This window comes from Vipera ursinii, assembly GCF_947247035.1.
Source record: "Vipera ursinii genome assembly, chromosome: 2".
NCBI classification, from domain to species: Eukaryota; Metazoa; Chordata; class Lepidosauria; order Squamata; family Viperidae; genus Vipera; species Vipera ursinii.
This window is the reverse complement of record NC_139513.1, coordinates 74,469,348-74,495,966: the sequence shown is the minus strand read 5'-3', so window position 1 is coordinate 74,495,966 and position 26,619 is coordinate 74,469,348. Positions and strand designations below refer to the sequence as shown.

At 38.3% G+C, this 26,619-nt stretch overlaps 2 protein-coding genes across 13 annotated transcripts in view; one reads left to right on the top strand and one right to left on the bottom strand.

Annotated features, from left to right (window-relative positions):
• UIMC1 (ubiquitin interaction motif containing 1) overlaps positions 1–15,342 on the bottom strand; it is a 92,017-nt gene extending 76,675 nt beyond the window's left edge. Inside the window, exons 1-3 of one of the 8 annotated variants that reach the window (XM_083354098.1) lie at positions 13,887–14,229; positions 4,566–4,636; positions 2,737–3,031 (exon numbers count right to left, since the gene is read on the bottom strand). Coding sequence is in view for 3 of the 8 variants with exons in the window: in XM_083354102.1 (XP_083210228.1) it covers positions 14,025–14,082 (58 nt within the window). In the remaining 5 variants the exon portion in view is untranslated. The other 7 variants (XM_083354101.1, XM_083354099.1, XM_083354096.1 and 4 more) reach the window with 7 other exon arrangements.
• Positions 15,323–26,619, top strand: part of ZNF346 (zinc finger protein 346) — a 37,771-nt gene continuing 26,474 nt past the window's right edge. For 3 of the 5 annotated variants that reach the window (XM_083354109.1, XM_083354111.1, XM_083354110.1), the window contains exons 1-5: positions 15,460–15,536; positions 22,392–22,495; positions 22,594–22,689; positions 23,211–23,358; positions 23,799–24,032. In XM_083354109.1, the coding sequence (XP_083210235.1) occupies positions 15,476–15,536; positions 22,392–22,495; positions 22,594–22,689; positions 23,211–23,358; positions 23,799–24,032 (643 nt within the window). In that variant the 5' untranslated portion in view covers positions 15,460–15,475. Of the gene's footprint in view, positions 15,537–22,391; positions 22,496–22,593; positions 22,690–23,210; positions 23,359–23,798; positions 24,033–26,619 lie in introns of all 5 variants that reach the window. The other 2 variants (XM_083354112.1, XM_083354108.1) reach the window with 2 other exon arrangements.

Sequence of the window (26,619 nt, the reverse complement as noted above, 5' to 3'; positions counted from 1 at the left end):
CTGCTTTAGAAAGAAGGTTGCAGTTTATTGAAGAGGAGAGCCAGACAGAAAGATGGCTCTAGAAGAAAGAGAGAAAAGAGTTGAGCACATGTAGGGAGTGGGTTTTTATACCCTCTTGAGCCTTTTGTTTGGAGTTGTTTCCTGTTCCTGTTTGAGGCTATTTCCTGTGTCATGTATTCTGACCTGAGTCTGGGTGTGACCTTTGGCATCTCTGGATTAATAATAATAATAATAAACCTTTATTGTCAAAGTACAACATGTGTACATTGAGATTAGCTGAGCCTCCCCCCCGTGCTCTCTCCCCCCAACACACAGTGACAACAAACCCTCCATCCCACCACACTATGTGAACCAACTACACCACACACCGGCCTCCCAAGTCAATTCTGCATAAGATTATGTCCCATTTAAAAGCCTAACAGCCCACGGATAAAAGCTATTTTTCAGCCTGTTGGTACGGCTGGCTATATTCCTATATCTCCTACCAGATGGTAGGAGAGTAAAGAGATACCGTCCAGGGTGTGAGTCATCCCTGAGAATCTTCCTCACTCTTCCAAGGCAACGAGCCCTGGCGATGTCATCCAGTGGTGTCAGGGAACAGCCCACAATGTCTTGTGCTGTGCTCACTACCCTCTGTAATACTTTCCTATCCACGGCTGTCAGACCAGCATACCAAACCACAATACCATACGAGAGGACGTTCTCTATGGTAGACCGGTAAAAGAGGGTCATTAGCTGTTGTTCTACCCTGTTCTTCCGCAAGATCCTAAGAAAGTGAAGCCTCTGTTGGGCCTTTCAAGCCACCTGGGTTGTGTTAACTTTCCAGGTCAGATCTTCACAGAGGTAGACTCCCAGAAATCCTATTATGTCCTGTCTTAGAGTTTGGGTGGGGTATGTAGATTTTAGGTGTCTTTGTCTTCCTAAGTTTCTAGCTTCAACTTTCCTGAACGGTTTACATCTGCATCTCTATACAGCTGGTTTCTGCTTGGGGGAGGGAGATTTGGGGCTATTAAGAAAAACTGGGCATGCTTTTCTGTCTCTTTAAGATCCTTTGAGGAAATATATTTTTCTGCCCTTTTAATATTTCCCTCTCTGGGGGGGCTGACTTCCCACACAACCGTACGATCCACAACCATGTATTCACTTAACAACCACAGAGAAAAAAATACGGAGTAAACTTGGGTGACTCACTTAACTGCCTCATTTAGCAATGGAAGTTCCGGTCCTAACTGTTTTCATAAGTTGAGGACTACTGCACCTGACTAGATTATAAGCTGAGCATTAAGATAGCCAAGAGACTATTTGAACAACAGCTAGAATCCAATATGCATTCATATAGCACAATCCTCAAAAAAGATGACGGGGTAGTGAGGGGCTGTTATATTTTTCTATATGCTCAATCCTGTGATGCATGGATACATAAAACTCTTAGTTTTCCAAATGCAGCCTTGTTAATCAACAAAAGTCACAGAATAAAGCCTATTCCTTCATACTGTGCTATATAACCTATTTCCTGAAGCTAGAATAATGGCAGTGGTGGGAAACTGTTTTGATATGAACTGGCATCAAATAGAAAAATGGATCTTGCTATAATATATAGAACAACAGTACAGTTTTAACTATGATAAGAAAAGAGAACAAGAGAGAAGCAAGAAAAAGAAGAAAAGATTATACAAGATAAAATTCAGATGGCTGTGATTTTTTTTAGTTGAAGGATTTAAAAAAAGAGAGACAGGGGACTTAATGTTGTTAGTCTTGGAAGAACTTTTAGGTTGAATGAAAAGCAAGAGAAAATAGACAAAGTTATGAAAAATAACAAGCACCAGGGTACAATTACCCAAATGACAGGTGGAAAGAGTTATGTTAGTCTTGCCTGAGTTCCCGCATTAACCACTAGCATGTATTCTATCAACCCATAGAAGCAGATAACAAAAAAAAGTTGAGGAAATTGATTCATGAACAGTTAAAATATTGTAGTGGCATTGGATTATTTTTCGTCAAATACTATTTGCTATTTGTGAATTTATCATTTTTTTTCACATAATAAAAATAAAAGGTCAATAAGCTTAAGATTACATTAGTATGTAATTGTCTCTCCATATTTAACAAATTTGATTTTACAAAATAACACTTGCATACTTTTGAAGTTACTGTTTAGGTTTCTCAGAAAATACGAATCAAATCAAAGATGCTAAACAGTACATGTTTATATGCTAAGTTATTAGTTATGTGGGTATGTGTGCATGTGTGTATGTTATTAAAGCAATAAAACATAAGTCTGAAAATATATGCGTAATTTCTATATTCTTCCCAACTATATATATATTGCTCTACAAATCCAATTACCAGAATTTTTTCAAACCTATTGTTTATATTGTTGTTTATTGTCTATTATTGTAACTGCCTGCATTCTCTAAGATATCAGCTGCCATTTAAAATGGAGATCTAGTTTTAAAACTTTTACAGAAGTATTAATTCATTTCAGTATTCTCACCTTGAAATTAAAACAATTCAGCATTGCCCTGAAATTTCCGTAATTTTTCCCCCAAAATTCTGCTTCTTTTTTTAACTACCCAGAAGCCAGAGGTTTCTGGGAAGTTCACAAAATGGATACCTTATTGTAAATTACATCAATAATTTTCATTTGATGTCTTTAGTATTTAATATGAAAAAAGTAAAGAAGAAAGATTTAAGAATAGGAAGAAAAATGGGAAATTCAGCATATACAACTGGTACCTGAAGTTCAACCTTTTAAACCCGGGGTCCCCAACCTATCATCCGTGGCCCAGTCCTGGGCTCTTGGCCAGCAAGCTGCGAAAATGGCTAGCCGGTGTGCACACGTGTGGGTGTGCATTTCCCCCATCACACTAGCCCCTCTGGCCCCGTTTGCACATGTGCACGGGTGCAAATGGGGATGCTAGCGCAGGGCGGGTGTCCGCAGCCTGTTTGCACATGCACTGCTAGCCCGGCTGGTTTGTATTCTTGGGTTATCAACAAGTATATGCGGTAGAGCATTTAGCCCTTTCTTTCCCTATAGGAAGATAAACAAAATAAAACGTCATTTCAAGACAATAATGCAATGCAATAAAGCTTTTAAACCTTAAGAATTAAGACACAAACCTTGAATGTATTTCCCAGGGATAACGGAGCTACCGAGCAGACTACAAATGAGTTAAGGAAAAAAAAATCCTTCCAAAATGCAAATGTTATCTTTCAGAGACACCACAAGAAAGAGCCCTCTGAACAAAATTTCTTAAAGAGAGAGAAAGTATAGGAATGAGAATAATTGCCAAGGTTTAAAATTATTTTTATAGATCAGGAGAAGATCACATGAAAAAATATAAAATATAATAATGGAGATAATCTGAAGTAGAAATGAAGGATGAGCATCTAATTCCATGATTTATGCAGAAAAATAAAATAAAACTTAGCACAATACAGCATAGATTTCTGGCTACAGGTTTTAGCTATTTCTACCATCCCAAACTTCTGGACTTCTCCAACTTTGGGGGGGATTGCAAATATTCACCACAGGATTTGAAGAGGTGGAAGCAACATTCTTTTCCCCCCCACAAATGTCTACCCTTCATTTTAAAAAGACCAAACTTCTTCTATATCCAGAAGAGCGATGTGCTGGATATATATGTGACTTTTAATAGGGAATGTGGATTGTAAGTCTGCAGTTTGCACTCTGGCTAGCAAGCTACATTGGTAATATATGCCAATTCTGAAGTGGCTTACAATTCCTGACCTATAACCAATTTTTGCCATTTATTAACCAAATAAATGAGATATAGTTTATGGAGATTAATTAAACATTAACTGAAGCAACCAAGATAAAAAAAAGAGAATACCCCAAAACCTGCTTTACAAAACAGTATATTAAATTTCTTAACTTATGCCTCAGAAAAAAAAAGGTTGGGAAGCATTTTAGTGTACTGATCTGTACATTAAAGGTTGCAGGTCAAAATATATTAGATAAATATAAATAAATACAATGAAACTTTTTTTAATGGACTAATTGAATGGAGGGCAACCATTATTCCCTAGTCCAGGGGTCAGCAACCTGAAACAGTGAAAGAGCCACTCGGAACCGGTTCCCTCACAAAAGTAAAAACTGGGAGCCACAAAAAATGTGTGCACATGCGCGCATGCGCAGAACAGGGTTTGACTGAAGAGTGAAGGCGAGATATGCACCTACCCTGCATATTTGAATTGATTGGTTGAACTTTTTTAGTCCCACTTTTTTTTTTGGACTGCGCATGGCAGAGGGCTGGGAGCCGCAGGAGATGGCTGAAAGAGCCACATGCGGCTCCAGAGCCACAGATTGCAGACTTGTGCCCTAGTCCAATAAAGTAAAGAGTATCAATATATCAATGAAAATGTTGTTCATTGCATCATTTGCATCTTTGGTTTAATGATATAAAATAATAGAATTTGGACCACTGAATGCAATATCCATTGGATGAAATCTAGAGAAATCAAGATTTTAACTGTATTCAATTTTTTCTCAATAATTACTTCGTCCTCCAATATTATAAGAGGCAGACATAAATAAACACAACCTTCTTCAAAATGGTCAACTAGGATCTTCTGTAACTGCTTGTTCTTCATATTTCTTGATGTAATAAAAAGTCTAGAATCAGAGTAGAGAGAAAACTCTATTTTAACATTATTACTTTCAACTTATAGAATGATGATGTGCAGAATACCATACAGATATGTTTTTATCTTATATTAACGTCTTGGTATTCACCGAGGTACATTGGGGAAGACGCTCCGAAAGGCAAGATTTGTTCTATTCCTTAGTTCCTTCAGCTCATGCATTCCTTCATTAAGCCTTCAAGTTAGCTTTTTACTCCTGGTGACTAGCGTATATAATAACTCATGCTTATATTCTACATTTTCAAAATGGCCTATAGAGATTTAATCACAATACTCTCAGAGAAGCTCTGAAACTCAAAATGACTGCTGTCCCTTAACAGTATTGAGATCAAGACAACTGAAAAAACACTGAAAATGGTATTATGGTTTCATGCTTTTCCCCACAACCACTGCCACATCCTCTCTTTCAAAATCTCGTGTTAAGAAACACCAATTTCATCAGCTGCAAGAACATCTATCAAATTAATAACTGCAACTAATTCTATGCATTGGCTACCAGGATGATTTTCTAGTCCCCTGCTTGTTATTAAGGAGTTTTTTTCTTTTCATCTTGAAACGTTTCAGAACATTTTTCTCTCTCAGTGAAGACAGCCAAGGTGATCCATTAACAAGGAAAACCACAAGTGCTTCATTTGAAAACTTGCATTTTTCAAGGTATCCTTGACAATACCCTTTCTATGACTGCTACTTCCCCTTTTCATCATTTATCACTCTGATGAATCAGAAAACAATTATCAGTAAGATAATGCACAATCTTGACAGCTTAAAACACTCAAACACAAAGCCAAAAACAAGTAACTCTCATACTTAAATGTACTCCTGAGAATTCAAGCAATAGGCTTGGATACACTATTGATAATCAGCACAATAGATCAAGTAGCCTTACTATTATTATACATACTAGGGATTAAATAGAATATATCAAGTAATGATAAATTCAACAGCTTCCCAAACAAAAATACATCTGTGATACTTGTATAATCAATCTCCCTGCGCCCTGTGCGTTCCCACAGAGAGGGTCTCCTCAGGGTGCCACCGATCAGAGAATGGCGATTGGTGGCCCCCAGGGGGAGATCCTTCTCTGTGGGCGCTCCGGAACTATGGAATCAGTTACCGGTAGAGCTCCGGATGGCGCCCGATCTTCGCTCCTTTCGTCGCGATCTCAAGACGTTTTTGTTTGTACAAGCCGGCCTAGCCTGATGGGGGATTGGTGGGGTTTTTTATTTCTGTATTCTTAATACTCTTTTTGGGGTTTTATAATTGTAATATATCAATTGTTTTAAAATCAGGCAATTATTTAATTTTCTTTTAATATTTGTAACTTTGTATTTTATTCTTGCCCTGTAAACCGCCCTGAGTCCTCAGGGAGAAGGGCGGTATAGAAATATTATTAAATTAAATTAAATTAAATTAAATAATAGTTGCGTGTACAGATAGTTCTCAACCTGTGACCACAATTGAGTCCAAAATTTATGTTGTTAAGTGAGACATTTGTTAACTACGTTTTGTCCCATTTTACAACCTTTCTTGTCACAGTTGTTAAGTGAATCACTGCAGTTGGTAAGTCAGTAATGTGATTGTTAAATGAATCTGGCTTCCCTGTTGACTTTGCTCGTCAGAAGGCCGCAAAAGATGATTACATTACCTTGGGACCTACCAACGGTCATAAATATGAACCAGTTGCCAAGCATCTGAATTTTGATCACATGATCATGGGGATGCTGCAAAGGTCGTAACTGTGAAAAACGGTCACATTTTTAGTGCCATTGTAACTTGGTCACTAAATGAACTGTAGTAAGTCAAGCATTACCTGTATATGCTAACAGAGCAAATCACAATAAATCGCAAATAACAATTTAGAAGTACAGAAATGCAGATTCACATCTTATGGATCAAAGTCCCTTTATTGCAATGACTGAAAATCTCATATCTTAATGGTTCCACTGAAATCAAAGGCATTTGCTCCTCAAAAATGTATGAGTTGCTTATGGGGGGAAAAATCCGGCTTCATACCCTTGCCTTCAAAATTCATGCCTCAGTAGTTAATTATGTATAGCTGTTGCTGAACAAATCTTTAAACCATGAATAGGGAATCTGTGAACATAAACTGATCCATACAGTCCACAGCACCTCATCAGGCATGAATGCTGGCAAGAGCAACTCTGTTCATCCATGGCCTGCCCTTCCCTTTCCCCCCTTTCAAGTGGGAAGGATACAACAGATATAAGCACCAGATTAGCCAAAGCAATCCTGCATGTTCCCCAATCCCTGGAAATCACAAACAGGCTCTTGTGGTTCACCTAATGTCTTCTGTTTTTAGGAAAGTTTGCACATGCCAGATGAATCACTTCATGAAGAATAAAGTAGAAGCAAAAATGAATGGCATATTTTTCTTTGTGCAAAAGGAAGATAGGTAGCATCAGTAAGCGAGGCTTTACCTTATAAGACCCACCTTATCTAGTCATATTGGGCAGGTGTGGGGCTGCAATCACTCATGGAGTTTGGGTACCCATCCTTGCTTTGATTTATACAAGGTAAATTTCTATTCGTACCACGTGAATAGAAACAGATTCCACATGAGAAAGTTTAATATTTGCTCTGGGAGTAGCATATCAGATACACCAGTGTTCTATATCAGTATTACATTTTCTTACAATGCCTATATTTTCATAGCCCTCCATCTAGTACAAGTAATATACCTTATTATCACATTCACTTAAATATGCATGTGTACCTATAAGCAGGCGGGTATTTGAACAAAGAATCGTTTTATTGATACATAACATGAATAGCATTAAATGACTGTCAGAAATCTACTTTGAGAAACAATTGCTCCTATTTTGGATAATTATAAGCTCAAATTTCTTATAGTAAGAATCTTATCCACAAATGGGAATCGATTAGTTCAAATGAGCAATTGGTAGTGATTAGTCCAGAAAACTGTACACGTTCTAAAGACAAAAGCATGGAAAAAGCATTCAGATACACAATGTATCTTGTGTAGTATGAGCATCCTTTGGCCTCCCTAAACCCCTCCCAGCTGTTGATATATTTTGGCACACTGCCATAATTTGCCAACAATTGCCAATTAACACGCAAAAATTGGGAGTTTATAGGTATGTAGTATGTACACCAATCCTCCAATAAATTTATTTAATCTCACCCTACTTACTCAAAATGGTTACATTGAGCTGAACATTCCAGCCCTGTTGATTGACATCAAATGTCACCATCACAGCACCTATATGAAGCTAAGAAAATTGCAGGGTAAAAAATCCAAACAAAAACAGAAATATATCTTTTCCTACAAAAAAAGTTGCGAATGTCTGCCCTAGTTCATGAATTGAACACAAACATTCTAGCTATTACAATTAAAAAGATGGGAGAAAAGTAGCATACTGTACAGTAATAATAACAACCAGATTATTAATAATAAAATGAGCAGGTTATAATATTGTGGGATTTCTGAGTACAAATTGATAGTCTTGGCACATAACACACCAGATTTAACCATAGTTAAAAAGGGGAAAATGTGGATAATCGATGTGGCAATGCCAAGGGATAGTAGAACAAAAGCCAAAAAACTGGAGAAGATCACAAAGTATCAAAATCTGAAAATCAAAGAAAAAGATTATGGCATAAACTGGCTGTGGTGGTTCCGATGGTAATCGGCACACTCATTGCTATATCAAAAAGTCTTGACATCTGTCAATTACAAAAGGTCAGACTACTTGGATCTATACATATATTACGTTGATACAACAGGATACTTTGTGATCTTCTCCGGTTCTTTGGTTTTTGTTCTACTAAGGCATAATTTTTGAAACTCTGATATGATTGGTGCTACAGGCATGAATGAGGTGATCTACAGTTTCATTTTTGATCTTACATTGTTGGTATTTGTCATTTGAAACGTGCTCAGTTTTGACTTTGATGATGTATAACTTGGGCTGCTGTGATTGTTACCACAGCTTCTTTTTGAAGAATTGCAGTTTTTTAGCCGAGTCAAATTTTAATTTGATTTTTCTTCAATATATTTAGCTACGTTGTGAGATCCAGCAGCACAGGAACAAACCGGGTCCCATCTATTAGAGAGGGTCATCTGGAAGGCCGTAAGAGAAGTCTTTTCTGTTGTGGTACCATCTCCTGGAGATCAGACTTGACCTGGCCTTTTTAGTTTTCTGTAAGGCTTTCTGTAAGACCTGGTTCTGTAATCCTGCCTGGGGTTGCCCGTATCAGGATTATTTTGATCATGCTGTCTGGTTTAATTCTGGGTGGTATATATTGTTATTTATTGTTATAATATTTTACCTTTTTTATTCCCTATAGAGCTGTCCATAATAATATCCTTAAGACAGGCAGCCATATAAATTGAATTCATAAAATATAAATATCTTGCCCATGAGGAGTTTAGGTTTTAGTTTGGCTTTTAGATGCTTTCTTTGTGTAATCTTTTGATTTTGTAGCCTTCTTTCTCTTTGCAAACTTCTACCAGTTATTATGCCTGATATACAAGTTGTACTTCTTTCATTCTACCATTTGTTTGGAATAATCCCCTCCCTATTTTATTTACAACAAATCCGTCAACATGGAAATCATGATTCATGATAATTAATGCTATTAATTTCCTATCAAGGATATCTAATTCAGCCCATGTCCAATCAATTATACCTGTGATATACTGAGTAATAGGAGTAGCCTGGAGGTTTATAGGTTTACTTATGTTCCCTCTATTTAAATTTTTCAGATTCATGTTATATAATTAGAGCTAGTATTTTCTTAACAGTCATGTAAGCAGAGGACTACATTAATTCCAAATATTTATATCCTCCTGCTGACACCAATTGTCTTATAGTATTACCATTCATTAGCTGTAATCCATCTTTTTCAATAATTTTGTTGTCTTTAATTACTAAGTACACTTACCTAGACTGAATTCCATTTCGCCATTCTCAGTGAGTATATAGGTAATATAAAGTAGAGGTTCACATTATACTTTTTACTTTGCAAATTATTTCAGGTTATCCATGTATAGCATATTAATTATTTTTGGACATTTGATAGTTGATATTTGTATTTAATTCTGTTTAACGTATCTGTAAATATCATTGCTAAAACAAATAGGTCACCTGGGAATAATTCATTGCTAATTCTGACTTTTCTAATCCCTTTTTTATTTGTTTTCCATGCATTCATTGACTTTCAAATAATGTTTTTATAAATCACAAAATTTCTACGCATTTTCTGATCCTATTAAGTGGATATGTCTTTCTATAGTGTATCTGAGCCATAAAAAGGTTTTTCTTTAACTTTTAAGGATCATTTTGTCCATTAGTAACTGGACTTTTGTACCTCATGAATTTTTGAAAATTGTTGTTTTGCTCAATGGAAATAATTCAATGATCAACAGATTTTAAATTGTCTATTTTTCTTAAGTATATTATATATGGTGGTTCTGTCTTGACAGGTTACATTCCAAGAGGCTTTTCATTACTCCAACCAAGTATAAAAAACATGCTCATACATGCTTTTGCTTAATTTCACACAATACAGTAATTTAGTCACGACCAAAGGAAGAACACCACAAACTAAACACAAGATCAGCAAACACACAGGACGGGGCAGCATCAAAATGGTGTATGCTCAGCCTCCCAATGTGCAATTGTACTGCCAGGTATACCTATGTGATGCCCTGCAAATGAACAGTTTCCTGCCTTCTTGGACCTTCTACATTGCAGTTGCAGGCAGATTTATTCTGTGTACAGGTAGTCGTCAACTTACAACAGTTCATTTAGTGACCGTTCAAAGTTACAACGGTACTGAAAAAGTGACTTATGACAATTTTTTCACACTTATGACTATTGCAGCATCCCCAAGGTCACATGATCAAAATTCAGACGCTGAGCAACTGGAGTACTACAGTCATATTGGAAGCGCCAAAGCACTTCTGGGTTGAAAGGATTAGCTGGTGACATCACCACTGCCCAGAGGACACCCAGTTGGGGACCCTTTCATCCCTCCACTAACCCTGTCCACCAAAGTATTTATTTATTATATAAATAAATACTATAAATATTATATAAATTTATTATATAGTGGTACCCATCTATTCGTGGTCACCCACTTTCAAACTGCTGGATCGGTTGCAGTGCCCCAGAGTCATGTGATCACCTTGTGTGACCGTCTGACAAGCAAAGTCAATGGGGAAACCAGACTCACTTAGCACTTGTGCTATTAACTTAACAACTGCAGTGATTCACTTAACCACTGTGGCAAGGAGTCTTGGTGGAGCAGTGGGCTAATGGCTCCTTAAGTAACACCAGCTGCCTGCAATTAGTGCAGGTTCACATCCCACCAAGCTCAAGGTTGACTCAGCCTTCCATCCTTCCGAGGTAGGTAAAATGAGGACCCAGATTGTTGGGGGCAATAAGCTGACTTTGTAATAATGCCACTGGGGGGGGCGAAAGCCCTAATAAGCAGGCATATACATAGAATGAAGGCTATTCCTAAGCACATTGGTTTGTGCTTAAATTGTAAGCCGCCCTGAGTCTTCAGAGAAGGGCGGGATATAAATGGGATTAAAATTAAAAATAAAGAAAGGTTGTAAAATGAGGCAAAATTCACTTAACAAATATTTCACTTAGCAACAGAAATGTTGGGCTCAATTGTGGTCGTAAGTCAAGGACTACCTGTATATGTATGTATATGTGTGTGTATGTGTATGTATATATATGTATATATATGTACATATACTATATATACATACTATGTATATATATATATACATATACTATATATACATACTATATATATACTATATTTATAAATATTTTATACATTTTATATATACATGCATTATTACATCCTGTATTTCCTAGGTTGGCGTACATGTAGTTCTCTCTCATCTTATCTCCAGAACAATTCATGCAGCAGCTTTGCAATCCAGTGGGAAGTATCAAAACTGTACAAATGGCTTCTAATTTCCTGCTTCAACTTCCCAGTCTAGCCCATAGTTCTGGAATTTACTGAAGTTCTCCCATTCAGTCTCCCATTTCACTCTGTGAAATAGGTAAAGGTAAAAGTAAAGGTTCCTCCGCACATGCGTGCTAGTCGTTTCCGACTCTAGGGGCTGGTGCTCATCTCCGTTTCAAAGTTGAAGAGCCAGCGCTTGTCCGAGGACGTCTCCATGGTCATGTGGCCGGCATGACTAGACGCCAAAGGCACACGGAACGCTGTTACCTTCCCACCATAGTGGTCCCTATTTTTCTACTTGCAATTTTACATGCTTTTGAACTGCTAGGTTGGCAGAAGCTGGGACGAGTAACAGGCGCTCACTCTGTTACGCGGCACTCGGGATTCGACCCGCCAAACTGCCGACCTTCTGATCGACAAGCTCAGCGTCCTAACCCACTGAGCCACCGCATCCCTTTTTCTGTGAAATAGGTGGTGTCTAAATTTGACAAATAAATAAATATATAATTCATTCAACTACTAATACACTTTGGTGCTGTTCACTTTTTTTAAATCAGCCAAAGTTGGCTAATTCTACCTAATTCCAGAAAAGGAAGGAAAAGACAAAGCACTTTTCCATGCAATCAAGGCCCAAATGAAAAATTTCCCAACATTATTGAAAATCAAAGAGCAACCAAGATACATTCAACAAAATTGGTGTCTCTGAGTTCAACTTTAAACACTGTTTGAATAAATACAATAAATCAGTATATCCCTGGAAGATCTTTTCTTTGAATTTTTCTTTTCAAGCTGATTAGCATCCTCCAGATTTTCTAATTATTACAACGTATTCTATTTTGAACTTGCCTGCATACACAAACTACTACTGTTCATATCAACTAACAAAAAAGTTAAAATAACAAGTCATATCTTGTGGCTATTTACTTATTTTAAGAAATGGCTAGATGCTAGAAAATAAGGTATATTTGAAAATGTTATTCTGCAATAGACATCACTACACAACTTATAGCTAATCAACAATTCCCTCACTGAAGATGATTTCCCACTTTCCCTAATGCATTTTGCAAGAAATATTTTTAAACTAGCTTCCACAAATCTAGGTACTGTTCTAGGTACAAATAAGTATGGTGTTCAACTGTCAAATGCTCAAAATTGTTGTTTTTCTCCTTGAAACAAATATTGATTTGTGTTTATGAGAAAAGATTGAGAATATTTATTTCATTTTAAAAAAAAAACATTGGCCACTTTTCTTCTTTGCATAATTGTTCTAATTGTTCTCTTTTAGTACTATTTACTATTTACAAACTCAAGGACAGGGTATATGAAAAAGAATACCGGTATGCTATAAGAAGGCTGCTATTTGGCTTGTTCTCTTAAGTTGCGCATATGATTTATTAACCTCAACTATGACATACAACAGCATGTAAACAAACTGGAAAACATCTTGAAAGAGATACTAATGAAAGTGTTGCTGTTGTGATAATAAAACAAAAACTTAACAGAATATTGAAAAATATCTAAAAGTTTCCCAGTTAGTATTTTTGTATGATATAGCCCGAAGGACTGCAAGTGCAAATAAAGGCCACAGGTAATGGGTTTTATTCCTATCTTTATATAAAGATATTAGACAGGCAGAAAGTTCTATCCTCTTTATTTGGCTACATTAGGGTAGGAACATTTTTAAAGTGACTTCAGCTCCAGGATAATCTTTCTCACTAATAGTTTAAATATAGGAACTTCGAGAGTTATCCAACCATCACTGTTCCAAAAGTAAAAAGTTACTGAGAACAGGCTTTTTTATCATGGCGGCGGGATAGTATGAAGATGCTGTAAGTTACCAGAGTGAGAAAAACGGAACATGTTTTTCCCCACAGGAACGTCACGAGCAAGTAGCAGCACACCAGTGCGAGAAAAGTAATCGAAGCACACAGAGATTAAATAATGAACAGGATTAGGGCCGAAAGGACGTGACTTTTAAATCGAATGAGCCAATTGATTTAATAAACGTGTGACAATCTTATTACTCGGGAGGCTCATTTCCGAAAGGACTCTCTTACAGCTGTGTCTTTACATTACATCCATAGACAGACCACACATATCTTGGTCCTATGAGAAGCTTTTTCTGACGATTTCTGCGTCAGCGACCCCCACCAAACTTGCTCGCCCTACTTTGGCGGAAAAAGTGAACTAGAAAGACAGCAATTCCCTTCCCACCCCCCACCCCAAAAGAAAAAAGAAGCCAGGCTCACAGGATTCACTCTGCAGGGACTACCAGTCCTGGGAGAAGATCCCGAGATGGAAGGAGATTTCACCGAAAGACAGATCCGAAACGCAGGTCAAGCGAACTTGGCGGGTCGGGATGAGTACGAAGGGATTACTGTACTCACCGATCCAGTCCCTCCCCGCACCGGGCCTCTTGTCATTCCCCACCTTTTCCCTCCCCATTCAACTCTGCCAGGAAGCAACGACAAGTCCCGGACTCTGGCTTCTTCTCGCCGGCAGACTCAAAGGCAGCCAAGAGCGGGCCTTTTGCCCACATCCATGTTGGCTCCGGGAGCTTCAACTCCCGTAGTTAAGATGAAGGGCTTGTTGCGGGAAAAGGGTCACATGACGATCTGCGTACCCTTGTGAGCAGGCGGGAACTCGGGTCGCACTCGCCTTTGGGGAAGGGAGCGTCGTCCCCTTGGAGCCTCGGTCGGTCGTTGTTTCTGGAACCGAAGGGAAAGTTTGGATTTGTTGTCGTTTTGGTTTGGGATTGGAACCTTCCTCTTTTCCGCAGCGAAGTGTTACGATGAGGGTGAAGGTTCGTTCTCCGAGCTTGTGGGTTGGTTTCTGAACGTTTCGTGAACAGGCTAGGTAACATCTTCAGCATAGTTTAGGACAGAGGTAGGCAACCTCGGCTCTTTTATGACTCATGGACTTCAACTCCCAGAATTCCTGAGCCAGCTATGCTGGCTCAGGAATTCTGGGAGTTGAAGTCCATGAGTCATAAAAGAGCCGAGGTTGCCTACCCCTGGCTTAGGATGTCGGTGTCATCCCTTAAACTTCCTGAAGATGTTACCAAGCCTGGTAACGAAACGTTCAAAAACCAACCCACAAGCTCAGAGAATGAACCTTCACCCTCATCTCACACCCGAGCTACAGATATCCGCCACTATTGCAAAGTGTTACGAGTTACGGTGCTGTGCACTCGATATGGCTTAGCGGCTTGTTTTTCTCGAAGCTTTTTTTTTTCCCCTCGCTTACCTCCTAGTACTGGAAAATGAGTCTTCTAGGATTCTGACCAGCGTTGCCCTTGAAGACAATTCGGCATTGTTCTTTATCCTCATTTAGCAGCATTATTCCTTTCCTTCCGTGCTCGTTTTAAATATGGCATGGGGATTATAATCGTTTTCACTCCCGCAAGGGTTTCAGATTAAGAGTTTTAAGCAGAATTCCCACGAGGATTCCTACGGACGTGAGAATGCACATTTGAGATATACAACCAAAATGAATTAGTCCTTTCCTGCACTGCGCGAAATATATACGTTTCTAAAGAACTTGAAACAGTTGACTGCTCCGAATGAAAGGCAATCAAGACTTCCCTTCCCGCCGGAACCGCAGAACATCCGCCCATCTCCGGGCACTAGTAAGACTCGGCGTCAGTCACGTGCTCAATTGCCCAGGTTTTTGAATCAAGCGTCGCGAGAACAGAGACCTCGATTTTTTTTTCCCGATCTCCCGAGTGAGAAAGTGGACTCTCGCGTTACTTGTATGTCCCTTTGGTTCGGGACCTCTCGCGATATTTCGGAGTTCTGGGAGAAGACGGACACTTCGGGGGCGGCGACGCTGGAAGAAGATGGCGGACGAAGCGGGTAGCAACGGGGACGCTTCAGCCTTGCCGGTGGGAAAGGAGGCAGGTGAGGCTGGGGTGTTTCTGCCTTGCTGTTGCGGAGGACCGGTGTCTTGTACCTTATCTTCCTACCTGTTCCCATAAGCGTGCAGTATTGCGTCAAAAAAAGTAGGACTTGGGGATGGATGTTGGCCATTTACCCTTTCCCCGCGCTCTCAGGCGGGGCTTCAGGATGGGGACCGGTTGCTGATCCTTCCCCCGCATATCAAACGTGCAGAACGAGCGCCGCTCATAACGTGCTTCCCCACTCGTGGATTGCTTTCTGCCTCCTCCGAAGGTGCTTCACAACCTTTTCCAGCTCTTTGCCAAGCTGAGCTCCGGAGACTTTTCGTTCGCATTCGTTCCCGGCGACAGCCGGCAGACGCGAAGTTCGAGGACACTTTTGAAATTAAACAAAAATTAGTCATGACGAGAAGTCGGAAATCTGATTATTTGAGTCGAAAACTTAACGCTCAATCCGTTACTTGTTAAGATGGTGTAAGAGCGCACCGTTTTCCATTGTAGTAGGGAAACGGCGCTAATCTCTTTGCCCGCAACTTTAGAACTAGTGTCTCAGGAAATTTAGTGGTGTGATGAGCGAAACGGTTCTTTCCCTGTGGTTTATAACGTCCTCCCTCCACCTGGAATCTACCAGAAGAGTGAACCTGTGAAACTTCATCATCTCCAGCGAATAATGGCCATGATAGCTGATGCTGATAAGAATTATAATCCAAACATGAGGGATAAAAGCTACATTATATATTTATAATCTTTTCTAAATCAATAGAGCGCAGTGAGTCAATTTTGTGTGGTTTGTTGACTATTGCCAGTCCTGGCATTGGGTTTCATCCTACTTGATATATTGCCTACCTCATTGTACATATAAGCCGAACTTCCAGAGTGAAATCCCAAAAGAGCTTTTCCCAAATTGTTGCTCTTTAAATATGTCAGATTACAACACATATTGGGAAGATATGTCTTGTCCCTAATGTCTGGAAATTACTGTGTTGTGCTAAAAGAATGAAAAGTATGATAGATATTGTATGATAGAAACTGAAAGAGTTACATTGAAAAGGTGATTTCTGGAAACTTAAGAGACTTGTTACTTGGTAAAGAAATAGTTTTGCTCCAGATGGGCTTTTTTTCCTGCCAGTGTTCCAGATATCTTTTCAGGCTTATCATAGAAGAATGCTAATATCTTACTGGGAAATCTCTCTACATCACAGATGAATCAGTAGTGAGGACACATCTAATAATAGTTAAGCACATGTAGTAATAACTGTAGATTATGTCCCTTGGCTGACAATTCTATAGGTATGTTGCCTATTATAGAACACCATGGATCTGATTTGATTTAGATAATATGTAAATCTGGAATAGGCAACCTTTTCAGGGCCAAGTCTTTCATTTAATCTTTCATCACACGTTAGAATCAAACTCAAAAAGTAAATGTAGAGGTACCAGATCAAAGAAGGATGGATGGATGGATTACTATGGTAATTAAATACGTTGGTCACAGTAAAAGTCATAAGTTATCAGGAAGTTTAAGTGGGAAAAATGAAATGGAAGCAATTTGTAGGAAGACAGTAATTATGTGGTGATGCAGTAAATGCAGAAATTTAAAGGTTAATTCTACTGTACCTGATGCTATGTTTTCTCAGTTTATTAGAGCTGCCAATTTTCAACCTAGAAATCTTTTCATCTCTAAATGATGCACTTAATGATATATTTTAAATGCATCTTTCTTGGTTACCAAAGATAGAGCTGATAGTGAAGATTTAACTTTACCTCTTCTAGGAAGAAGATCTTAAGACTTCTTTCTATGTCGTGGAGGAAACTCCTTCATTTCAATCTTTAGTTTTGTTGAATAGAAGAATCAGTGACTTTTCTCTTAGCGTTACTTTGAGGACTGCAAAAAGAAAGGAAAGAATTTAAGTCATAGCTGAAGCTTCACAAATAATAAATATTTGGTACCAGCACTGCAATGGGAAGGACTTTGGCAAGTATGGTAGATGAGCACACCAAAACAGCTACAGTAGAAAAGCCATTTGGAGACTAAGAATTAAAGTAAGAGAATGCTGGGGCAAAAATGATATTATAGGTTCATAGATCTAAATTTGAGCAGACCCAAGACCACTCACACCTGCATCAGTCAGAGGCGCTTTTAGGTAGCAAGTGAGCAGTGGACAACTGCCAGGTCTCTTCAACTATAACAACCCTCTGGCAGCCTCTCATTCTCCACAAGTGAGATACAAGGTGATCTAGGTGAGCATTGGATTACACTAATATTAGTGACCTTCTGGCATCTGAACCATCCCTTGATGAGACTAACAGTACTTACTTTCTGTGGCTTTGTGTGTGCATTGCTGATTCTTATTAGCTGGTGAATTACCAACTAGGAGCCTACAACTCAGTTAAGCATTGATTGGTTAAAAAAATATTTGGAATATTTGTTAATTCCATTCTAATAGAAAACAAGAAAAAAATCCTTCAGTCCTTGTGAAGGAGGAGAGAAAGTATTAAGACCAACTTAATCCTTTTGACCTAGAGATCTTACCTTAAGCGTTATTTGAGCAAAAAGCAGGAGAGGGAAACAGTTGCCGGAATTCTCAGGTCTACTAACAAGACATGCTTCCACAAAGATAGAGAAGGTAAGATGCAAAGAAAATGTTCCTCAACTTAATGCCGTCATTTGCCAGGTGGGTGGACAACTGCAAAAAATAATAATAAAGCAGTTGCATCATGGAGCCCACATGCAGATATAAGTGGGTATTAGAGTCTGCTTGGTGGGGACAGGCTCTTTAATTGACAAGAAAATTGAGGGAGAAGTTGCTTTCACTCACCTTCAAAACCAGGGAGAAGGAGTTATGGATGAAGAAAGCAATGAATTACCTACTGGATATTAGTATGATAGTGTATTCCTGAACTGTCCCCATTAGCTACCAGTGCTGAACTACATTTGTAGGACAGTAACCCAAGCAGACATATGTGCATTCATTTAAGATAAAATAGACAAGTTTGTGCCTTCAGGTAAATGCTGCTCCAGAAGATACTTTAGACTCTATTGACTCTCCATAGGAATGTGTAGTACATCCATGTCTTATTGGCTCCGTCTTCAGTGATCAAGAAAGTAGTAGACCTTTATTCTGAACTACCTGTCTTGTTACTGAAAGACAGACCTGACAGTTCTATCTTACAAAAGAGGACAGAGTCAGAGTCAATTTAAGAAATTATGGAACCATCAGTTAACAATAGCGTATTTGCAAACTATTTACACATAGTTTGATTTTCTAATTTTTGTTGTGGGTAGCAAAATGGAACTATACTCAGGTGAAATCAGTATGTGCAATTGAAAGGCAAGGGCTTTCTTCTCCAGGACAGGAAAAAGTCTAAAAATTGCCTTCTACCTGGAAGAGGTTTTTGGGTTCATCTTTTGCTGACCAGAAAGGTACTTTTTCCTGGTCTATTCATTTTGTTTACTGTGCTAGTTGGATATTTAGTTGTATACATATTCTTACATTTATATGGGCATGCTTCTTTGCAGTAAGAAAGGCAAAATGGGTATACCTATTCAATTATTAAAATGTTATTTATATTCTAAGCTCCACCTAGCCAATTATTTTTGTCCTGTTGGTATCATAAAATAGAGAGTAACAGTTGGAAGGGACCTTGGAGGTCTTCTAGTCCAACCCGCTGCTTAAGCAGAAGACCCTATACCATTTCAGACAAATGGTTGCCAATCTTTTCTTAAAAACCTCCAGTGATGAAGTACTCACAATTTCTGGAGGCAAGCAGTTCCACTGATTAATTCTTCTGGCTGACAGGAAATTTTTCCTAAATTCTAGGTTGAATCTTTCTTCTATAAGCTGCAATCCATTACTTCTTGTTCTGCCCTCAAGTACTTTGGAGAATAGATTGACCCCCTCTTCTCTGTGACAGCCCCTCAAGTACTGGAAAACTGCTATCATATCACCCTGATCCTTCTCTTCATTAGCTAATTAGATAGGAAGAGCATACTGTTCCCTTTGCAGTCTCATAGAAAGCTGCTGGGGAGAGGTGACCATAAGTGGACTATGCAGTTAGTTTGTTCAGAATTAAAGTTAGCTCATCACTGATATTCTCTTATCATTTTTAATATAAACAGCAGCATGAAGAGCAGTTTTGTATCATATTCTATAACAGTCTTAAAGAGTAATACCCTCCCAAGCATGTACTGGTATTCTTCTGTTAATTCATGTTATAGTACAGTTCAGTATAGTTCTTAATAATAATTTAATTCTATGTTGTTTTAATGCTTTAACTTTTTTTTACTTGTTTTATAACCTGAAAGGTGCCCAAAGTCACCTTTATAGGGGAGATGACAGCATAAAAATTTAATAAACAAATAAAATGAATGTTCAATCAAATCATATGGGCATAATTGTTTAAATAAGCCTTTTAAATCTCACATCTTAAGCTACATTCTGTAGTTTGCACAGAATCAAATTGGATAATTTCACCTGTGGTAATATATGCTAAATATCTATGCCTCTAATGTGTATCTACATAAGCCTATAGGTTTTCTGCATTTTTGTTACCTAAATTAACATAGTACCATTTGTTATTTAATCAGTATAGTGAGTTAGGCCCTTGAAAATGAAAGATTGCAGGTTGTCTTCAGTATTGATTAAATGTTTTTTTCCAAGCATAGGACTGGGAAAGTGTTATAGTGTAAAATCAGTAAAATCATCATTGTCTAAATTAAGATTGAAAATATGAGATCTTTCAATTACAGCTGAAATATTGGCTCTTAGAAATCCAGCCAGCATGATAAATGAGCAGGAATGTTGGTCATTGTAATTACTTTCCTTTCTTCCATCTAGGAACTATGGTCCAGTACAGGAGTGTTAAACTGCTGGCCCACAGGCCGGATGCATCACACTAAAACAGTGCCCACCCCATTGCCAGCAATGGGAAAAAAAGTTGCGATATGTCGCAACACATCATGTGACATTGTGAGTTTGACACCCCTGGTCCAGTAGATTTGAAGCTTCTATGAAGCTCTGCATGAAGTCATCAAAGTCTATTGACATAGATTTGATACTAAGAAAAGATACAAACAATTGCAGACATTGTAATTATTTCAGAAATACCAGAAGTTGTCTCATTGCTTTTAATCTTTCATGTGATAGACATACTGGTCCACTTTGGAACACAATTTAAAGTAATGAGCAGATTTCACAATGATTGGATTGATCTTATTTTTGATAGAATTCAAATTCAGTGTGCTGGTTACAAAATAAAAATGAATTTTAAGCCTAAGAATTTGTCTTAATTATCAGAACATTTCAGTAGGTCCAGTTTACCTTCTCTGTCAATAAATGAGTAGAGATCTTCAGGAAAGATAAGATCCCCTATAAATAGTTCCTTTGAATCCCAGCCATGAATACACACAGTCTACTTCTCAGCATAAATCAAATCAAGATGGATAAGCACGGGTGTTATTCTTGCACGTGCACTGGACATTAGAAATTTTTTGAAGATTACAATAAGGAAGCAAAGCGGGGTTGAGTGAGAGAGGAGCTGGACCTCTTGTGACAAGTAGTGGAGAATTTGTATGTTATCATACGTAACATGGATTTATTTGCACATGTTATATTTTCTGTCTGAATTGATAATATATAGCTATTTCCTTATTTTGAACTTTGGACTCTTCCAAAGTTTAAAAATAGGTAAGGGGAATGTCCAAATCTAAACTGGAAAGAGATACAGTTGGTGGATTTTCACTAATTATTACAAGCAGTTGGGATGCTTATCAGGTAACAGTTGTCAGTAGGATTAGAAAGGCTGTTCCCTATTACCAGTATTAAGTGTGAATCTATTCTATTAAATAGATTTTTGCATCAGAAATGAGCATCATGTGTTCCAGGGTTCTGTTGCTCCCATAATCTTTATAAAAACAAAAATGACAAAGCAGACATTAATCTACAAGACTTATTGTACAATTTGTTAACCTTATAAAATTGCCACAAATTCTTGTTCTCTGCAGGTAATTCTTACCCTGTTCCACAAGTAAATATAATTCAGATGATTTTTTCCCCTGATGTTGTTAACAGCAGTATTTGTAATTTGTTGTATCAATGTGGTGATTTGCTGGAGTTTGTAAAATGGGTCAGATCAATGATAGATGAGATTCTCTATTCACACATTTTTTTTCATCTTCTCAGTCCACAGCAGTTATTTGGTATAGGATAGTTACATACTTACATTGACCATTACAAATATTGTCAAAACAGCCAATAAAATGAATCTTTTTGTTGTTGACACAATGTAAGATGTTAAATGTTGAAGATTTATAAGCCAGAAACAATGCTAGAAATGTAGTTTCTTACAGAAAGATTTCCATTGACCAGGTCTTTTTTGTTAGCTGAAGACTAATGAAAGCATTGGCATTATAATTAAAATGAATATGGATCAATAGTTGAAAGAAATGTTGAGCCTTTAATTGTGCTGTCTTAAAATTATTTTGTTTACCAAGTGGAAGAGAAGGCAATGGCAAGCTATTTCTAGATTGTTACCAAGAAACTTATGTGGACATGAAATCATCAGGAGTCAAGCTCAACCTCAAGGATACTACTTTTTGTTCAGTTGAGTTAAATGTAATGAATAAAATATTTTTTTCTCAAAAACTATTTGCTTTTTTCTGATTAAGGCATTAAAATTGTCATGTCAGAACATCTAACTCATATTTGTCAGAAAGCAAAAAATATTTGAGTTCTGTTTTATTCTGGAAAGGCCCATGAAGATTGCTACATGATTGTAAGAATTTGTAGTTTTTAAATTATTTACACAAGTTCACATTCATGTATATATACATATGTAATTGTGTTCTTGCCTTTTACAGTGGATCGGCTGATCAAAGAAAATAGCCACATCTTCACCGACACCCAGTGCAAAGTATGTAGCGCGGTGCTCATCTCTGAATCCCAGAAGCTTGCTCATTATCAGGTGTGGTTTAAACTAGAGGTAGCTGTTGAAATTGCTGATATGTGTATAAAAGATCCCAGGTGGGCTTAGCGTTCTTGTCCTCTGTTATCTTCCTTCAGAGTAAGAAGCATGCAAACAAAGTTCGGAGATACATGGCTATCCATGTGGAAGAGGAATTCAGTCAGAATAAAAAAATAAAACTGGATACGGAGCAGGTAATGTAAGAAGTCCAAAGAAGAATAAGCACATTGTACATTTATTATTATAGAAAATCTGTCAGGTGTGTTCAGTGCAGCAAGTCTTGGCCAATAATATAATGTTCCAGAGAGAATTTTTGACATTGGGCATTGTTGCAAAAACATTTAATCCAGTCTTCAATGAAGATAAATTTAAAAAGCTTATTAGAAGACTACAATTCAGACACAATTGTGAACTAATATTGTTACAGAAACATAATAAACCTATTTTAAACCAAAGCTCTCTTATTACATCAATTCGTTTGATGGTAAGAGCCTACTAGTAAATTATTTCCATTTTACAACATTATTAGGCCCTTAGTTGAATAATTCTGTGCTAATTTCACTGCTTTAAATAAAGAGGACAATATTTAGTAAAGAGTGGTGTGAACCCATGCTAACAGTTTCATTTAAGTTCCAGTTTTTGAACATGGGACATTTTGATATGCTTTCCTTTTGTCCCTTCAATCCCAATAAATGTCTGTGTTCCTTTTTACAAGCAACAGAGCAGTAACGGTGAAGACAGGAACAAATGCTGTCCCATCTGTAACATGACCTTTTCTTCACCTGTTGTGGCTAATTCTCACTACTTAGGCAAGACTCATGCCAAGAATTTGAAACTGAAGCTGCAGTCTCCTAAAACAGAAGGTATGATCAGGAAGGTACAGAGAAGTTTTCTCCTGGCATTGTGGGGAAAAAAAACCTCTCATCAGAAAAGTCTAGGGTTTATATACATTATAGTACAAACCCTATCCAGCAGTCCCTGTCCTCTACATAATAAGGTTCAAGAGCATATATAGATATTAAGTTGAGAATTTGCACTCTGATGTCCCAAGTCTGATGACTGATAACAATGGTAAAATACCTGAGAGAAGCCCACAAAATATATATCCTTGATCATTTTGCTATTTCAGATTGTTTTGTAACCCGTATACGTGTGCATGTACTAAGAACATTTAATCTTTATGCAGAATAAGAATGGAAATGTCTGGCCTTGTGTGGATACTGTGGTTAGTTCTGGTTTTGTGAAAATATGCTTTTCTTTTTCTTCTAATTTTTTTGTATCTTTTGAATTATGTTTGCAACAGCTTTACCCATTCAGAAGGAGCCTACTAATCTTCTTCCCACTGCCACCTCCTCTAATGAAGAAAATCAAAACACTTCTGACCCAGACAAATTCTGCAATCTCTGCCATGCTACATTCAATAATCCACTGATGGCAAAACAACACTATGTCGGCAAGAAACACAAAAAGCAGGAAACCAAGCTTAAGCTAATGGCACACTATGGGAGAACTCCCGAGGAACCAGCTGTTTCCAGTGGTGAGTGTTTTATAGAAGGCTTTCAGAATAAAGAACAGAATCCGTTGTACATGTTGGTAATGCCATAACTAACCATTTGTTTTTAATGTCTTACATGATAGTGGGCTGCTTCACTTTTGTTACAGGTAGTCCTCGACTTAGGAGCCCAAAATTTCTATAACTAAGTGAGACATTTGTTAAGTGAATGTTGCTCCATTTTACGAACTTCCTTGCAGTTGCCAAGTGACATTTGATCACCTGATCATGGAGATGCTAGAATGGCGTATTTGTGAAAAACGGTCATCAAGTCACTTTTTCCAGTGCCGTTGTAACTTCAAATGATCACTAAACGAACTGTTGTAAGTCGAGGACTGCCTGTAATATGTTATTGTTGTTCTTAGTTGTGAAGTCGTGTCTGACCCATCACGACCCCATGGACAACATTCCTCCAGGCCTTCCTGTCCTCTACCATCTTCTGGAGTCCATTTAAGCTCACGCCTACTGCTTCAGTGACTCCATCCAGCCACCTCATTCTCTGTCGTCCCTTTCTTCCCTTGCCCTCAATCTTTCCCAGCATTAGGCTCTTCTCCAGTGAGTCCTTCCTTCTCATTAAGTGGCCAAAGTATTTGAGTTTCAACTTCAGGATCTTGCCTTCTAAAGAGCAGTCAGGGCTGATGTCCTCTAGGACTGACCGGTTTGATCGCCTTGCAGTCCAAGGAACTCGCAGGAGTCTTCTCCAGCACCATAGTTCAAAGGCTTCAATTCTTTGGCGCTCAGCCTTTCTTATGGTCCAGCTTTCACTGCCATACATTACAACTGGGAAGACCATAGCCTTGACTATAGGCACTTTTGTTGACAGGATGATGTCTCTGCTTTTTAGTGTGCTGTCTAGATTTGCCATGGCTTTCCTCCCCAGAAGCAAGCGTCTTTTAATTTCTTGGCTGCAGTCCCCATCTGCAGTGATCTTGGAGCCCAGGAAAATAAAATCTGTCACTTACCTCCATTTCTTCCCCATCTATTTGCCAGGAATTGAGAGGGCCGGATGCCATGATCTTGGTTTTCTTAATGTTAAGTTTCAAGCCAACTTTGCACTCTCCTTCTTCATCCGCAACAAGAGGCTCTTTAGTTCCTCTTCACTTTCTGCCATTAGAGTGGTATCGTCTGCATTTCTTAGGTTGTTGATATATCTCCCGGCAATCTTAATTCCAACTTTTGATTCATCTAGCCCTGCCTTTCTCATGATGTGCTCTGCATATAAGTTAAACAGGCAGGGTGAAAGTATACAGCCTTGCCGGACTCCTTTCCCAATTTTGAACCAATCAGTGGTTCCGTGTCCAGTTCTCACTGTTGCTTCTTGACCCGCATATAGGTTTCTCAAGAGACAAATAAGATGGTCTGGTACTCCCATCTGTTTAAGAACTTGCCACAGTGTGTTGTGAGCCACACAATCAAAGGCTTTAGCATAGTCAATGAAGCAGAAGTAGATGTTTTTCTGGAACTCTCTAGCTTTCTCCATGATCCAGCGTATGTTGGCAATTTGATCTCTAGTTCCTCTGCCTCTTTGAAATCCTGCCTGTACTTGTAGTAGTTCTCGATCCACATACTACTGGAGTCTAGCTTGTAGGATTTTAAGCATAACTTTATTAGCATGTGAAATGAGTGCAATGGTGAGATAGTTTGAACATTCTTTGGCACTGCCTTTCTTTGGAATTGGCAATGTAAAATGATCTTTTGCAATCCTGTGGCCACTGTTGTTTTTTCCAAATTTGCTGGCAGATTGAGTGTAGCACATTTACTGCATCGTCTTTTAAGATTTTGAATAGCTCAGCTGGAATACTCTCACCTCCACTAGTTTTGTTGTTGCTCAGCTTTCCTAAGGCCCACTTCACTTCTCATTCTAGGATGTCTGGCTCGAGGTCAGTGACCACCTCATCGTGGTTATCAGGGACGTTAAAGTCGTTCTTGTATAGTTCTTCTGTGTAATTTTGCCACCTCTTCTTAATCTCTTCTGCCTCTGTTAGGTCCCTGCCATTTTGGTCCTTTATCATGCCCATTTTTGCATGAAACGTTCCCTTCATCTCTCCAATTTTCTTGAAGAGATCTCTGGTCCTCCCTATTCTATTGTTTTCTTCTATTTCTTTGCACTGTTCATTTAAGAAGGCATTCTTATCTCTTCTAGCTATTCTCTGGAATTCTGTATTCAATTGGGCATATCTTTCTTTTTCTCCCTTGCCTTTCGGTTCCCTCCTTTCCTCAGCTATTTGCAAAGCTTCCTCAGACAGCCATTTTGCCTTCTTGCATTTCTTTTTCTTTGGGATGGTTTTAGTTGCTACCTCTTGTACAATGTTGCCAACCTCTGTCCATAGTTCTTCAGGCACTCTTATCAGATCTTAAATCTATTTGTCACCTCTACTGTATATTCAACAGGGATATGATTTAATTCATACCTGAGTGGCCTAGTGCTTTTCCCTACTTTCTTCAGTTTAAGCCTAAATTTGGATCACGTTTTGTCAGAACTCTGCTATGACCTGTCCGTCTTGGGTGGCCCTACATGGCATAGCTCATAGCTTCATTGAATTATGCAAGCCCCTTCGCCACGACAAGGCGG